The sequence below is a fragment of the Phaethon aethereus genome (genome assembly GCF_964289735.1).
Source record: "Phaethon aethereus genome assembly, chromosome: 2".
NCBI lineage: Eukaryota > Metazoa > Chordata > Aves > Phaethontiformes > Phaethontidae > Phaethon > Phaethon aethereus.
In genome coordinates this window covers 26,769,564-26,785,910 of record NC_138582.1, presented here as the reverse complement: position 1 = coordinate 26,785,910, position 16,347 = coordinate 26,769,564, and the positions used below count along the sequence as shown (strand labels likewise).

The following is a 16,347-nucleotide window of genomic DNA, read 5'->3' as shown; positions in this document are numbered from 1 at the left end:
GTTCTCCCACATACTTCTGTTCTTGGACAAAATACAGCCCAACGCATCAGGCAGCAGGGAGGGAGGTGTGGTCCTCCTGCCCCTCCTGGGACCTGCTGGACAGCTGGCATGGAAACTCCTGGTCTCTCTTTTTTTGACGTATGCTATATCCAGATCCCCTGCAGACTGGAGGGAAAGTTCTGGTGGCAACCTGCACTCAGGGTTCAGCCTGAGCTTCAGTACGGGTAGCTCCATCTCAGGGCAGAAGGCACTACCCGCTCCTCGGAGATGCCTTCCAGGCCTGTGTTTGTGTCATCCATTTGAAATGTGGCTGTAGAAAGACAGGAAAATATTTCATTTCAGACAAGTTAATGAACTCTCATTTTCAGCCCTTAGTCCTTTAAATAGCAGAACAGGAAATATGAGTAACTTGCAACATCTGACAGAAAAGGAAAGTAGCTGCTTCGTTCTTTTATGGCCTGTTACCCTATCGAACAATGACGTGAGAATGTGTTGGGACAAACCTCATGAGGTGCTCTCTGCCGTGAGGTGCCTATTAGGCTGTTTGTTTTTCCCCTACTTAAAGGTGTCATTTGCCTTACGATGGATCCTGAAAATACCCAAGTTAATCACATGCCCAGCGCTGGCTGAGAACCCCAAGCAGTGAATTGTTATTGCAAGGTTTGAGAAATGATTTGACATCTGGAAATTATCCACTTTACAAATATATTCTTTATAAAGAAGTAATGCTCTCCAGGTTTTAGAAGGGATTTCCAATATACCACGGGGAAAAAAAAAAGTCCTTTGCGAAACCAGAGCGATTAAGGATTTTAGCTTACACTAGCAGCCCTGGTGTGAAGCACCTGGCTGGATACTCTGGGCGCTAAGACTGCTGACAGCTGTGTCACCGTATCCTCCTGTGCTCAGGAGATTGGTGATGTGCGGTACCCACATTCAGTTTGCAGAACAGACGGACCCCAATATCTTCTTGGTTTAACTTGTTTTAGCAATTCAAATCCAGAATGTTGTCTTTGCAATTACCCAGGACAGATACATTTTATTGCTCTTCAGAACAGGGGTAGACTCTTTTATACCACTCTCCTTTTTCATAGTTTAATTGCTTCCAGCCTTCCTCACTGGAATTGAACTAAATATATATCAGGCATGGAAAAAAAATATGAAAAGAGGTGTTTCAGACATATGTGGGAAGATGCAACTAAAAGACTGCTTTAAAGTGTTTCCAGGTTGCAATCTCAGCTTGAATAAAGTTCTGAGAAAATCTGAAATAATTTTGTAGTATATCTTTGGGGAAGATGGGAGAAATAAGAGTCATCATTCACAGAAAAATCAATGCAGAGGATGCTACAATTTTGCATTAACTCTTCATTTCAGCCACTGAGGAGCATGCATTGACTGAATGGTGCCTTGCTGTGCTATAGGCTCAGGGCAGATGGATTTCCCAAGACATACACAGAAATCAAAAGGAAACTTGGCATCCTACGTTAATGAGCAACCAATTACACTGCAAAGAATGTTTTGAAGCCATTTATCTCCCACTTGTAAACGAGACGCCTCACTGACTCAAAGCATGCAAAACAATGCTGCCACAGCTTTTGTCTCTAACGTGTTCGAACCAGAGCTGTGCCAGCTCTGATATAAAACCTACAAACTCAAAATTAAACCAGATATTGCAGTGCGTATTAGGATTCAGGAAAGGCTTATATTCCTTTAGGGCTAATGAGACTAATAATAACCCTTACTATGATAACCCTTTTATTTTTAAAAGACACACCCCCTCCTACTTCAGCACGCAGATCAATCTCTTCCTGCAAGTGATGGTAACCGAGGCTGAATGCGATTGTAATACACTGTGGTAAGCGTTATTTTGGATAACCGGCCCCAGGATATAATCTCGTCCTAAACCCATCTGTACACACAAGATTGTACCCTGGTTACGTTGATGTGAATGGTCTTCCCAGGAAGGGCCAGGCAGCTATCACACCCTGCTGTAGCAATTTGTACACTTTTTCTTACCAGCATCCTGAGCAGCCCGCTCTGCCTAGATAAGGAGTTCGATGCTAAATTCAACCTTCCTGTCTCTGACGGCTGCTTCCCCCTTCCTGTGAATGTTGTTTACATCGGGGAGGTCAGGACACGGTCTTCCAAGCACGGCCAGATTGCTGACTATCCCAAAGCTTCTCTGCATTAGCTGAAAGATATATGCTCACTGTATTTAATCACTACCACACATATTGCATTATCTTAAGAGTAAGGCCGTATTGCTTGCCTTTAAATAGAGATTGAAAAATTCTGTGGATACTTCATAAATACCCAACCGCCATTCAAGAGCTAGTTAACAGGCTTTTTTCCCTCTGTAGACAACCACGTTTTTAAATAGATGTATTTAAGGTACTTGGAGCTAGAATGTTACGCGTTTGTTTAACCAGTATGAAAATGTCTCCCTCCTCTCTGCTTCCCTTATAGACAACTTACTTACACAGTTCTTTAGTATAAGCTATGAGGCTGTAAGGATTTCAGTTTCACTAATCTGTCATGAAAAACTTCAAGATCATTTGCTTATATTTGAATAACAGTTACAAACCACTGGCTAAGAGCATTTTAGCAGCCCTGAATATCTTAGCACTAAGTATAATATCTGACTATAATATACAAGTATAATATCTGAATAGCTCAGCTCTTGTATCTAAAACCTATAATCACCAGGGAACAGCTTTCAAAATACTGCAGGGAACCCTTCTCACAAATTTCAGAGGACCTCTGCCCCCAAACCCAAATGAACCACACTCGGCTCCTGTGTTCCACGGCATCCTCATGGGAAGCAAGCAGGTACCCTCTGAGGGTCAAGTCCCTCCTGCACTTTGCTTCCCTCTGCAGCTCAGGTTCCTGGGATGGAAGTGACGGAAGGGCAGTGGATGGGGGAGTGGATTCACCTCCGTCTTCTGGGCCAGACCCTGGAATTGCAATCCTAAAAGACTCCTAGAAAGGACACCTCCCATATAAAGCTTTGTCCTCTCTTTTGGCAAATTGTTTGTGGGCATTGGAACTTCTCCCTACAGCATGCTATTTTTGTTTCTTTCACTTAGGTGTGCTGCCTTTAGTTTAGAAGCAAACAAAAAACAGTGGCTTATTTCTTGCCTGAAAAACTGTTTTCGCAAAACTTTTCTATACGCAGCCTCTCACAGTGTGCTACTCAGCCTTGCTTGTTCCCATTTTCTCCACTAAAACTTTTTGTTCCACTATTCCTCCTATTACAGGGAAGGAAGGAAGTAAAAAATGGAGTGTTACAGAGATCACTCACCTCTGGTGTAACTAGGCTAAATTTAGGTGATACTCCCTATTTTACCGGTAAAATAAGCAAACTCTGGTTTCACGGTTTAGATACGTTTGTGCTTCTAGTTAAAAGCACCTCATCACTTTTTCAGAAATAGATACAACTTCAGCGGCTAGCGCAGGTCACGTTCCATCCACTCTACATCTGCTTTGTACTGGCACACTTACTGAATTCCCAAAGAACCAGAAGAGAGTTTGAACTGGAAGAACCACTCTGTCTGCGTGTGTGTTCGTGGGAGGCAGGGTGTTTGCAAAGGTGCAGCTTGACGTAACCTTTTAAAACTCACTTTTCACCAAAACCTTAGCCAGGGCTCATGGCCGATGAACTGCAGGATGTGGGTCTTTGGATGATTCTCCCTGCCATTACTCAGACTGCTCTGCAGCATCTCCGGTTTTCTGCATGGCTTTCTGCCCTAGAAACAATTTTTTGATATTTCTATTAAATCTTGACCTTTTGCTATTTTCTTTTTAAGATCTGCCACCTTTTAACATCTTGGGCGATATGCTGTATAAATTTTGTACGGGACATTACGAGATCTTAAAGTACACAACCTCTACTTGCCAAAACCGCTTAACATCATTTTCAGGGAAAATTAATTTGGTCAGGGTGAAAAGTAAATCCCAAAGGCAATTTAGTTCTTCCACTGATGTTGTTAGAGGATAAACATACATACACTTACGTATATATAAACACACACTTTTTTTATGCTTCTTTAGCTGACAGCTAAAAATACTAATCTGCTTCAGTATTGGTCAAGGACTACCCAAGGACCATTTGGATGCAGCGACACAAAAATCAAGTGGAGTTGCCACAGATCTGGCTACCCCACTTATAATCACGCCATTAGAAAACAAATGCAAGAAGCCTAAGTCAGTTGAATGTAACCCTTCATTACTCCAGAAAAAAAGAAGTATCAGCTTGTATTAGCACAGCAGAAGCCGGAACTGTAACACTCAGCGGTGATGCTCTGCCCTCTGCAGACTAGATTGTATAATCACATTTTACCCCAAATTGCATTTAAAGCACAACAGAAGTGGTCAATGTGTCAAGTCGTAAGCAAGGTAAGTCAGGAGTACTCCTGAGTCAGTGGGTGTTTTCTGTGTATTCTCACCGAGCCCACACTGCCCACTAAGTCTGGGAAGTGATTACTACCTGAATAGCACCGACACCTGAGTCCAAATTCAGAATGGAGTATAGGGACTATTTATGCCCATGACTCTAATGTATGCCACGCAACATTTCTTCGTGATGGAGAAACAAGGTTTATTCCAACTCCATCATTCAGAGCAACTTTGTCCTGGTACTAAGAATGGATTTCTACAGCAAGATCTAGGGGACAGCAAATGCTGCGATTCCCTGATCGATTTCCCACTTCTAAGCGACCAGTATGATGCTGGTGATAACCTGCCTTGACTGATACACAGAGGTACCTGCATCCCACTCTGCAAGAAATTTAGCTACTCCCACAGCAACGGGCTCCATCTTTTACCCTAGGTAAACATCCAAGAAACGTGGTAAATGTATCCACCTTTATGAACTCTCTGTAACTTAACGTGCTCTCCTCATGTTATTTGGTAAAGAACATTAAAGCTCATTTACTTTCAGGTATTTGCTACATCTCCATTGATGTGAGAAAACACACACAACAGTACTTACTGTTTCTTATGAGCTGGACAACGTTTCTGTATTAAGGGCGTTTCATAACCTTTCCGACAGAGAAAACATGGTCCTACATCATTTTCAGAAGGCTTCTCTTGGATAGGAACACCACAACAGAATTTACACAACACACAATTCAAATTTCCTCCAACTTTTTATTTATTGAAGTGTCAACATTTGAAAAATACTTTTCTGAAAAATACTTTCCTCGAAGCACACAATGCCAACTTCCCGGCAGCATATGTGGCCCTCACAAATGTGTAGCACCTGATACTCCTTTACTCCATCTGCTTCCAGGGTGGCCTGCCTGCAGTTATCGGGTGTCACACCAGAGATAAAACTGGTCAGATCTTGTGTAAAAAGAGCCTGGCAGTAAGAAAAATTTGCCTACGTGGCTCTCAACACAGTGTCTCTCCTATTGTGTGGCTACCACAGGTGCTTGTTAAAGGAGCCAAAGACTCACGTGTCAGGAAAGAAGAGCACTGAGTGGTCTTTCAACAAGTGGCAGCTTCCAGTGCCTACCACTGGCAGAATGCCTTCAGTACAAAACTGAAATGGGTGTTCAGAAAAAAACCATAAATCTTTATTCAACTTTATACAGTGCAAAGTTCATAATATGTAATCCTATTACGCTTCTGTAAGTTAAATTTTGTGGCAGGGCAAGATTACTAATTTAATAATTACTCTGCTGAGCTATATTCAGCATCTGTGTTGGACACCCTCCGCAGTTTGCAGGTAAAACAAGTGAGATATAGCTAGAATAGCACATTAAAATTTGATAAAGAAAAGCTCTCAAAATGTACTAAGTACATCTGAATTGGATTCCTATCCAGAAGTACTGCAGGAACACAGATGTAGAAAAGCTGGTATAACATTAAACCAATGACTGCGTTTCCAAGTGAATGCTTTTGCCTGGATTCTCATTTTGTCACCCTTCATTGCTTTGATTTCGTTGAGGGATCTACTACAGGCTAGTGCTGCAGGCTAGAAAATTTCCAAGCATATCACCCAAGCAAAATGAAAGTCTCAGGTTTTCACCTTGCCTTTTTCACAAACAGAAATGGCATTATTACTTCCAAAGCAAAAAACTGGAAGAAAACAATGGCCACATTTATACTTAGCAAAACCGTTCGCCAGTACTTCCGTTTGACAACAGCTGAATGGCATTTCTTAAACAATATTCTTTACATAGTCCCTGCTATCTCAGATAACTGACATGGAAATATCACTTAAGGTCTGGGCTCCATCTTGAAAACCTTGTGCTATCTTACAATATCTTCATCAAATGAACACTTAAGCTCCAATTTTACCATTCTTTACATTCTTTTCATGTGAGGACTTTGGAGTGGCTTGTTACATGTCACTGAAGAAAGCAAAGGAAGGGAAGTCAAATACTTAATAGCACTCCTTTCCAACAAAGTAATTATATTTAATGACATAGTAACTATTCTCAGATCTAGAAATACGCTAAATCCTGTAATGAAAACCAATATAATAAGCACTATTTCTGCACCTGTTTAAAACTTCACTTGGACAAAGAGCTGTCATATCCCACCATTCTGCCCAAGGCCAGAAACAAGTAACTATACTTGAATAAACATGATGATTTCAGGGGAATGCTCAGGCTTCCACGTATGTTTACCAAAAAAGATTATCTTCTAACATTTTCAGTGCTTGGATTGCAGTGTTAATGGCATTAGTGATGCCATTTCTATCCAGGAAAGAGAGCTCTCTTTCTACAACTCTCCAGGCTAACAGAAGACTGAGGGATAAGGTGACCTAGGAGAAATGCTGACTAATGCTGTCAATAGATATTGGTGTTAATCCTTTTTACTTCTCCTACACTCTTAGCCCTTTCATATCAATTCCTTCCTAGTCTCCACTCTTCAAGTGCTGCAGGCTGTCATCTTGTCATAAAATTCAATAGAACAAATGTTCTAATGTCTTGAGCTTTTGTTTCCACAAGATTTGTTCCACACACTTACTTGGTAGTGCAAACTGCTCCAGAGGGGGTGACTATTTCTGCTGGTTTGCTTAAAACAGGGTACAGCAGACATGCTCCTTTTCCAAGTCACATAATACAGTCTCATGAACTGAGATGGGTGTTAGGATTTTCCCCATTCCCTGCTCAGAAGTTGCAAATCTAACTTGTTCCCTACATCATGGCACAAGTTCCTGTGCAAAACCAGGCCAAAAGAACATCCTGTGGGGCTACTTGGTCAAACGGCCTTGGAATGGGCAAGCCAAGGCAGTTTAGCACTTCTTGAAATGCATTCTTCAAGAAGAAGAAGAATGGAGAATAGGTATATTCTTCTCTAGAGTTTGTTAATAAAGTACATACTACCGCTGGGTTCTTCTCTTACCATTAGTGCTGATGTTCTCTGGGAATGGAAATCACTCACACCCACCTGAAGAAAACCCACGAACACTTACTGCTTACAAGTCCACATGGGGGCTATCTCTTCACAAGGGACAGAAAGACAAGCAGACCTCTTCCAGTAGCTGATCGAGCATTAATCAATTGGTCTCTGGGTCTCTCCGTTTCCTGAACCTGCAGTTTTAGACTCTAGCAGTTGAAACTCAGCCTGAAACACCAATTGCATTGAAAACAATACATGACCCTATATACGTCTATAGTATTATGCCAAGTAGTACCCCTCCAAAGCCAGCCCACCTCTGAACCTACTAGCAAGGCCATGTGTGGCACTGGAACATGCAGTCTAGAGCACTGAAGCAGCACTGTGTATGTAAGCACTGCCAGGCCTCCCAGGCACACTGCTGGTCCTCTGCAGGTTCTGAAAAAACACTCATGGAGGGGGAAGGTGAGGAGGATGCAAAGTACATTATGCCTCTGGTCTCTACCAGGATTTGCTCTTTCAGAGCGGTACAGACAAAGCAACAGATTTGAGAGGTGACCTCTATAAGAAAGACCATGCAATTGTTCTGGAAAAACTCAGAAAAAGAACAGATTGACAATGTACAGATTAGGGCCATGAGCAGAACTTCACAAAACAAGAAATGTCTCTGTATAGAATTGCACAAAGTAAGCAATTTTGAATTTATCTGTACAGTATCACATACTGCATAGCAAAAATAGTGACAGACTTCCCATTTTGAGATACTTTTCAATGTAATAATTGCCAGGACTGGTAATCCTTTCCTTCCTCTCTGCCCACCCAAAACCCAAATCCATCTCCTGTGCTCTTTATATATAATGAAAAGAAAGAGCTCATAAACTACAGTGACATTAACTGTAATCAAGACAATTCACCAAGTAACATGACACCAGAAGAAGTTTTATGTTACTGGAAGAAGGGAGTGTGTTGAAACACGACAGTTACACTTTCTGAATATGTAGTATTTTGAAGTGAAGCTGAAGTGAAAGCGAAGTGAAACTCAAAAAAATCCAAATTTGAACATCAGTAGGGATATATATTTTCTCACTCTTAAAAGCCTGAGTCTTTTTTCCCTTGAAAATATTGACAGAAGAGTCATATACTCTTCAGAATCTCTTTAAAATTGCATAATATTTAATAATTGCACAATAACTTGTTCACCTCTTGCAGTGAAGGCTGAAGGGAAGTCCAAGAAATTCACTGTGGTAAAAGTCTTTAGTCAGCAGAAAGTGCTTTGAAGAAAGTAGTAGGAACTGGAAGGAAATTTCCAGCAACTGCAGTTTTTGGCTACTGGTGAGTAAAAGAAAGTGAAGTTTTGAGGTGTGCTGAAACCTTTGAGGTGAGAGCTGATCCCTCAGTAATTTTTTAAGAGATCTACAACCACTTGCTCATTAACAGCTATGAGCAAAGCAGAATAGCAGTATTAATTTCCATGCAGAAATTCATACACTTGTGTGTCATGGCTGCATCCCAACCCACCATTTTGAGTCCAAGATTTTGCAGACACTGGAAATAAGGCTCTCTGCTAGATATGAGGAACAGCCTCAAGGTGCTTTGCCCCATGCCTAAAGCTGTCGATTTCCTCTTCCTTTCTTTAACACCACTGAGTATGAGCTTTAACCTCATTTAGCTTCCAGAAAGCCTCCAAATTGGTTGTTTCTTCCACTAATTCAACTCCCGATATTGCTTGCAAGACAGTTAAATTGAAAAAAAGTTTTCAGGTTGAAGTCTGGGTGTTATAATCTATTTCTAGACATAAGTATTCAGGTTTCCATCTGTTCTCGGAAAACTGTGTGGGAAACAAACTGAGTTTATGACGTGTTTCCACACAAGTAGGTACCACAGACAAGAGCACTTCATTCTGCATGTTTACCACAAACCCACCGAAGCTGCTGGTCTGTTTGGAGGTCAGTTAATTCATCAATGGATCTCCAGCTGCATTGGCAAGCATATGCTCGTGCTCCTTTCTTCTTTGTCATCTTCGCTCTTAGTTTACTGAGCTCAGGCATGTTATTCCTGCCAATCAAGTGAATTCAGTTTAGGATCATGCATTTTTTTTTTTTGAAAGAAAAAAAGATTCATGAGGCCATTTCAATTCAGAAAAGCTCTTAAGAACATTTCTGAGCACCACTGTTATGAATGAATTTAGGGATATGTTTAAATTCTGTTTTGAACACAATCCTTTCCTCAGAGCAGTCTTGGTGCATAGTTGCTGTATTTTCAGATCAACTGGAGAGTGATGTTTTTGCAAGCAATGTCCTCTGTTGGGTTTAGAGATGCTATATCAGCCTCCAGAAAAAGAGTTGGGAAGAAAACCAGGTGGAGTTAATTCTTGTGTTAAGAAATTATCCAAAAATGTATTTATGTTTCCCCATCCCTGGAAACATTCAAGGTCAGGTTGGACTGGGCTCTGAGCAACCTGATCTAGTTGAAGTTGTCCCTGCTCAGTGCAGGTGGGTTGGACTAGATGAGCTTTAAAGGTCCTTTCCAACCGAAACTTGTCTATGATTCTTATGATTCTATGATTATCTTATCAAACTTACTGTAAAAATCCCCATGCAGAATGGGTACAACTACAGAGTTAAACTTTTCATCAGGAACTGTTCTCAGGATGATTGTTAAAGTGACTGAAATGAAATGTCCATAAGAGAGAAGAATGTACATCAAACCACAAATAATTCCTGTGCAAGCATCAACCACAACAAATGAAAAATCAGCATGGCTACTACAAAAACAAGTTGTTTCAAAAAATAAGTGAAGATGTAGGATTTTAAGTATGCTTGCTCTCATGACCTCCTCCTGGCCATCAATTACTGGCCACTGAATTGCTCAAAAACAACATTAACAAGCCCAGATATATAAAGAAAACCCAAAGCAAACATCTAAGGGAGAATTTTTTGAAAAAGAGGTCAGACACCTATTCATGGAAGGCAAATGTTTAAGCTTCAAGTTTGCTTTTTAAAATTCACATTAGTCAAAATAAATAGCTAAGTATCTTGCTAAAGATTACAGATTATAATCAGTGACAATGCCTCTTTTTAATTTTTATTTTATTAATTTCAAGATCTTAGAAGCAGAATAATTTAGACTTTGAGTAAATAAAAGAATCCTTATTTAACCTTTCCAGCTACCAAACTCATCTCAGGAGAGAAATGCACTGTATTTTTAATGCTGCTTTAAATAATGGGAAAATAAGATTTTCATTTAAAGAGAAACACAAATTTCAAAACTGGAAGGAAAATATGGGAAAAACTTAACATGTGATACAAGAAAAATAATGGAAAAGGAGACAATATACCCATTGTTCTTTGTCAGCTGTCCCACCCACTGGTGGTCAAGCACACACTCTGAACATATCCACCACCTCCATCAGTTAATGGGCACATACAGAAACTTTACTAAAATGAGAGGAATCCAAATTTGATGTCTGTATTAGGAGCATGATGACTACACTACCCTTCACTATGTCTTGGCATTAGATACAGTTTTAGAGAAACTGGAAATAAGAACTCCTTAATTTTAAGTCTTCAAAAAAAATTGAAATAATTGAAGTCAAAGACATCACAATATAACAAGAAAACAAAAATCCCACCCCTCCATTTAATCAATCCATGCTTCAAAAAGAAGTCTGTTAAGAAATCAGACTATTTGATTTTCACTGAACATGACAGCATTAATACTTGATATTGGAAAAAAGAAAATCTGACTTGAAACAGTTACAGTGTGTATGGCCAAAGGTATGGTGAGAAGTACACACTGAACAGTCTGCATTCATTTTGTAGGCATCCTGCGATGGCACACCGGAGGCCAACCCATCACATGGGTTCATCTGCTCATTTCAGCAGTAAAGTTGCCTTTTGATCCGTGAAACCTCAATTCTTTTTACAAGCAGAGAGGGAGAGTGATGTGGGACGAAATGGAAAGGCATGAAAATAGACTATGGGAGATTCTGCATCCCTATCCCTGCAGACTTCCCCACCTGATGACCGAGCAAGTTGCACACATGCTCCTTTTTAGGTAACGCAGGAGTGCTCAGGACTTTTCATCTTTTCTATTCCTATCAAGCTCCAAAGCACATTAACACAATATTAATAGCAAACCCACCTCAGACATACCTGAAAAAAAGATAATCACAGGACTGATCCCAGATGTAGTCATTGAAAAGTGACACACGGAAGTCACAAGCAGTACAACGTAGTTGATCACACGTTCTGGTCAAAAAAGAACAGAAAGCTCCAAGAGCTTATTACAGTCAGAGGAGCTACACACATCGTAACTGTTCTAAAGTACAGCGCTCACTCAGAAATACTAGAAGCAAGGTTACTCTGCAATCTTAATTATTTTTACATCTCTGGCAGATTCATTATGGCATGAGTTTTAACTATACATTCATGTATTATTTTTACAGGTTCCTAACCTCACTGAATGCATCAAATAAACTGATACTCTCTTGATATATTCTCTTTGGTCCTCCTCACTGGTATGGCACCTGACCAGCATCCAAATATGCATCAAGTGCATAATTACCTACTACAAAAAATCCCACATGGAAATGCAATAATGTTCTATAGGATGTTGGCAATAAATCTTTAAAGTACCTCTCCTAATAAGTTCAGCTACAGTTGCAAAGCACTCTGGCTATTTTCACTTCAGGCTCCAGGATGATCTAAACCAGCCCATTCATTTAAGTGACATACTTGGCATCACAGAGAAGCGAAGCGAGGCAGGGAAAAATAACAATACTCTACAGCAGCAATTTCCTAAACTACAGTTATTTTTGGAGTCTTGTGTCTCATCTGCACACATCTTTCAACTCCTCGAACAAACAAAAGATCTAGTGGTCAACAGAGACTGGAAGGAACCAGCTGACTTCAACTGCAGTTAGAGGCAGCCACATGTTTAGATGAATATAGGTCTGTCCTGTCCAGTTCAAACACAGAACTCTCTACTACCACAGAAACACAGCTGTGAATAAAAATAATGATAAAGCAAGTAGAACTTTTTTTTTACGTTTCCTACCTTTTTGAAATATTTGTTCCTATGCCATATGGTGAAGAGCTTCCACCCAAGTACACTGGACAGCATCTATATGGATTTCATTCAAAATATTAAATTATTGCAAAACATTTTGGAAAGAGCAGTACAATGCTCCTTCTAGTTTAACATCATGGTATTTCTATAATAATATTTATTAAATATAGGCAAAGCATCCAACGCTTACAATCTATAGAATTTTAAAATTTCCATTACTAAGGTGTTCAAAGAAAAACTCTATGACAACAACTCTCTATCCTGCAACTATATATTGCAGCATTTGATAAACGTTTATGTCCATAAGGCAAAGGAAGTTGTCGTTCAAGAACTTAAATAATTAATAAATTTATAACAAAAAATTTTGACATGAAAGTACATTAGTAATTCTTCAAAATTATCTTTCTCTTTACCTTTTTGTATCTTTAAAAAGAATGCTTCTCGAAATACTCAGTTTCTTTCTTAGTTAATGTCAACACAGATTAAGCGTATCAATATTATTAGATGGACAACAAGCTATAATCAAGCTATGTTCAACTAGCCAAAACATTCCTCACTTACCTTTTCCTATGAGCCTGTACAACAGCACTATTGCTTTCAGGTGTGAGACTTGCAGAGTTAGACTTCAATTTCTATTTAAAAAGCAATCAAAGAACAAAAGGCAGCATTACAGCAAGGTAACAATATTCTGTTTTACTTCGTAAGCATGAGCCAGAAAATCTCAGTCACAGAAGAAGGGGACTAAGAATTTGGGAATTTTCTTGCTCAGGTTTCTGTGAGGCTCTTTGAGACAAAAGCTGCTGAAGTAACAGATAAGTGAGGAATGAGTGCCCAGTACAAAAGAGACATGGACATAATGGTGATTAAGAACTTAGACCATCTGACTACAGGTAGAGGCTAAGAGAGTTGGAAATGTATAGTCTGGAGAAGACAAAGGTCAAGAGAATCTTATCAACGTGTAAAAATACATGGTGGGTAAGAATAAAGAAGATGTCACCAGACTCTTCTCATTGGGGCCCACAGGAGGAGACGCAATGGGCACAAATTGAAATACAAGAAATTCCAGTTAAACATATGAAAAGATGTCTTCTTGTGAGGGTGGTCAAACACTGGATGAGGTTACTTAAGAGAGGCTGTTGAGTCTCCATCCTTGGAGATACTCAAAAGCCATCTGGACAGAGTCCTGGACAACCAGCTCTAGGTAGCCCTGCTTGAGCAGGTGGTTGGACTACATGACCTCCACTGATTCCTCTTCCAACCTCAACCATTCCATGATTCTATGATATTTGACAATATGCTCTATCTTGAACTAGCATTTCCTTCAACTGCCTGTTACCACCTGGGTAAGACAAACTCTTTATCCTGTTCCTCACTATAGGATTGCTCCATTTTCCTTTCCACTTTATTTTCCAAGTTTATCCTACAGCTTGTTTTAGTTCATATTTTGCTTTAAAACAGTTTTAGTTTATGGTGCTTTTCATTCCATCGCTCAACCTCATCCGTTCTGCATTTCTCCAGATTCCTACTCACCAGAGGTGTTTTGGCAAAGCTGCTGTCATTACAGATTTCATCAATAATGTCATCTATATCTTCTTCACTGCTGCCAGCACTCCGTAACAGTTTAGCTGATCTGAAAAACAAACAAATCAGCCTTCATTTTGTAGCATGACCAGATCAGTTCTAAGAATTGCATATTAAAATATAAAATTAGTTACAGTCTTTTTCCCCTAATATTTCTGTAGTTATCTAAGGTAGGCCATCCAAATCATGACTGGACAGATGGAAACTGCAGGATGACACCTTTCAGTCCCTGTTGAACTGTCCCATCATAGGTCTTATTTTTGCTTGCTTCTTTTATTTCCAACCACTTCCAACCCTGAATAAAACTATAATAATATAACCCATGCTGCATTTACTGAGCAACAAATCAGACAGCCCTGATTTTTCACATTAATCTTCAGAAGCAGGAATATAAAAAGGTCAGAGGGAGTTATCTCCTCATGCTAAACAACTGCAGTGGTTCTGAAGGAATTCCTGCCAAACTGTATGCATTTAGAGAGATCACCTGCACTTCGCTTTCACTCAAGTAAGGAGTCTTGTCACTCAAGTCTGCTGTTTGCTATCTCTCTGTCAAAGAAAGGGAGGCCTGTAGTTCTGTTGTATCAACCAATCACGAACAAATCTACTCCTGAGAAAGAAGAAAGCTGTGTGATTTTTTTATAACTTTGTAATTAGATTGATTAAATTTAGGTGCTCATCTAACCATTATGCAAACAACAGGGAAGTCCAGTAATGTGGCCAAAGGTAGTGGGGTTGTTGGTCTTGTATTAGTCATTCGGCTGCTTGAGATCCTTGCCTGGGCCTCTGAAATGCCTGTTGGGTCAGGGCATTGCCTGTAGGCTCAGCAGCCCACCTGTGGAGTCATCTGGCCAAGCCCCTGTGGTCCATAGACCTTCTAACTGGAGTCTGAGACACCTGGGTGGGCTGGGATGGAAACCTGAGGGCAGGCAGTGGTGTGGTAGACTGCTTGGCGGTACTGTCAGCAGTGACCTTCTCATGACTGAAACTGCTGGTATTCAGGCTGTAATTTTTAAAACTGTGAAATTTGAGGTGGATACATGAAAGTGTAGAGTGTAAGTTATGTGCTTACTGTAGAAGACAATAGAGAAAGTATGCACAGAATACATAAATGACTTAAGTATCAACATAATAAAATGTTTGATAGCACTATTGCTAAACTTCTTCCTGCTCTAAATGGCAAGATATTTTATGTATCACGAGGTCAGTTATAGAGCTAAGTAAACCCTGATCCAAACTCACAAGCAAATTAGTGCAGCTTTTAACGCCATATTTAATCCGAGGTTGGGATACTGCCAAGAGACAACGGCTATCTGAAGTAACTCTGGAAGTAACGCCGGCACACGAATTGTGTGTTTAAAAATAAGGACGACGGGGTATATTCGTTGACAATCGGACAGCATTTCGGTTGCCGAACCTCAGTATTTTCGGTTCCTGAGGGCTCTCGCCGGACGCCGACCCCCGCCCGCCCGCCCGCTCGCTCTCTCGCTCGCTCGGCGACGAGGTGCGTGAGAGCGCCGGGACCGACGCGGGGCCGCTAACCTGCCCTCCGCTACCGCTGCCGCCGCCTCCTCGCCGTGCCGGTGGCCGCCTGCCGCTCCCCACCCTGGCAGGCGGCAAAACCGCCTCTCCACTTCATCCAGTAATCGGTCCAAGTCGTCCGCCATCTTGCCGCTGCCAGCCGTTGCCAAGGCGGCCCCGTACCGCCCGGCGCCGGCAAGGGGCGGAGTCTCCGCGGCCGCCGGGCCGTTGGGGGTGCCCTTGTGGAGCTTGCCCGCGGCCAGGCCCCTGGTCTGCCCCGCCTGCCGCCCCGCCAGCCCGGGCGACGGGACTGAAAGGAGAAAAAAAAAAAAAAAAAGAAAAATTTGCGCCCCCTGCTCTATAGGTTGCGGTCGTAGTCGGCAGGATTCGAACCTGCGCGGGGAGACCCCAATGGATTTCTAGTCCATCGCCTTAACCACTCGGCCACGACTACGCATGTTGAAATTTGTTTTTCCACCATACTAGCCCTAACTACTCGGGCCGCCGCCGCGCCAAAGCGGGCCGGGCTGGGCCGCTCCGCCTCGGCCAGCCGCCTCAGAACGGGCCGCAGGGGAACGGCGGGGCCACCGTCAGGAACGTTTCGGGGAAACGTTACCTGTTACAGCTGTGAGGATTACGGTTTGGTAGTTAGGCATGTCTCCTCACGGAGTGGAACGAAAGTCATAAAATAGGGTTTATGCGTGATGTATTTGTAATATAGTTCAGTATGCTGTGTATCGGTCGGTTTAAATCAAAAAGAAATGGTTACTTACTTCACCAAGTTCCACGGGAGAAGCCTGGTTTTTTTTGTGTAGGTTAGAAACGTGTGTT

General features: G+C 41.3%; 1 protein-coding gene across 1 annotated transcript; it reads right to left on the bottom strand.

Moving 5' to 3' along the window:
• Positions 1 to 291: 291 nt before the first annotated feature.
• Positions 292 to 16,093, bottom strand: CFAP418 (cilia and flagella associated protein 418; the record flags this gene model as incomplete). The annotated part of the gene is made up of 7 exons (XM_081996750.1): positions 15,538 to 16,093; positions 13,948 to 14,047; positions 12,979 to 13,049; positions 12,406 to 12,471; positions 11,502 to 11,597; positions 9,271 to 9,402; positions 292 to 310 (listed from the first exon to the last, which is right to left on the bottom strand). Exons 1-7 carry the CDS (start codon positions 15,660 to 15,662, stop codon positions 292 to 294), a joined length of 609 nt encoding a protein of 202 aa, XP_081852876.1. The 5' UTR covers positions 15,663 to 16,093.
• Positions 16,094 to 16,347: the final 254 nt, after the last annotated feature.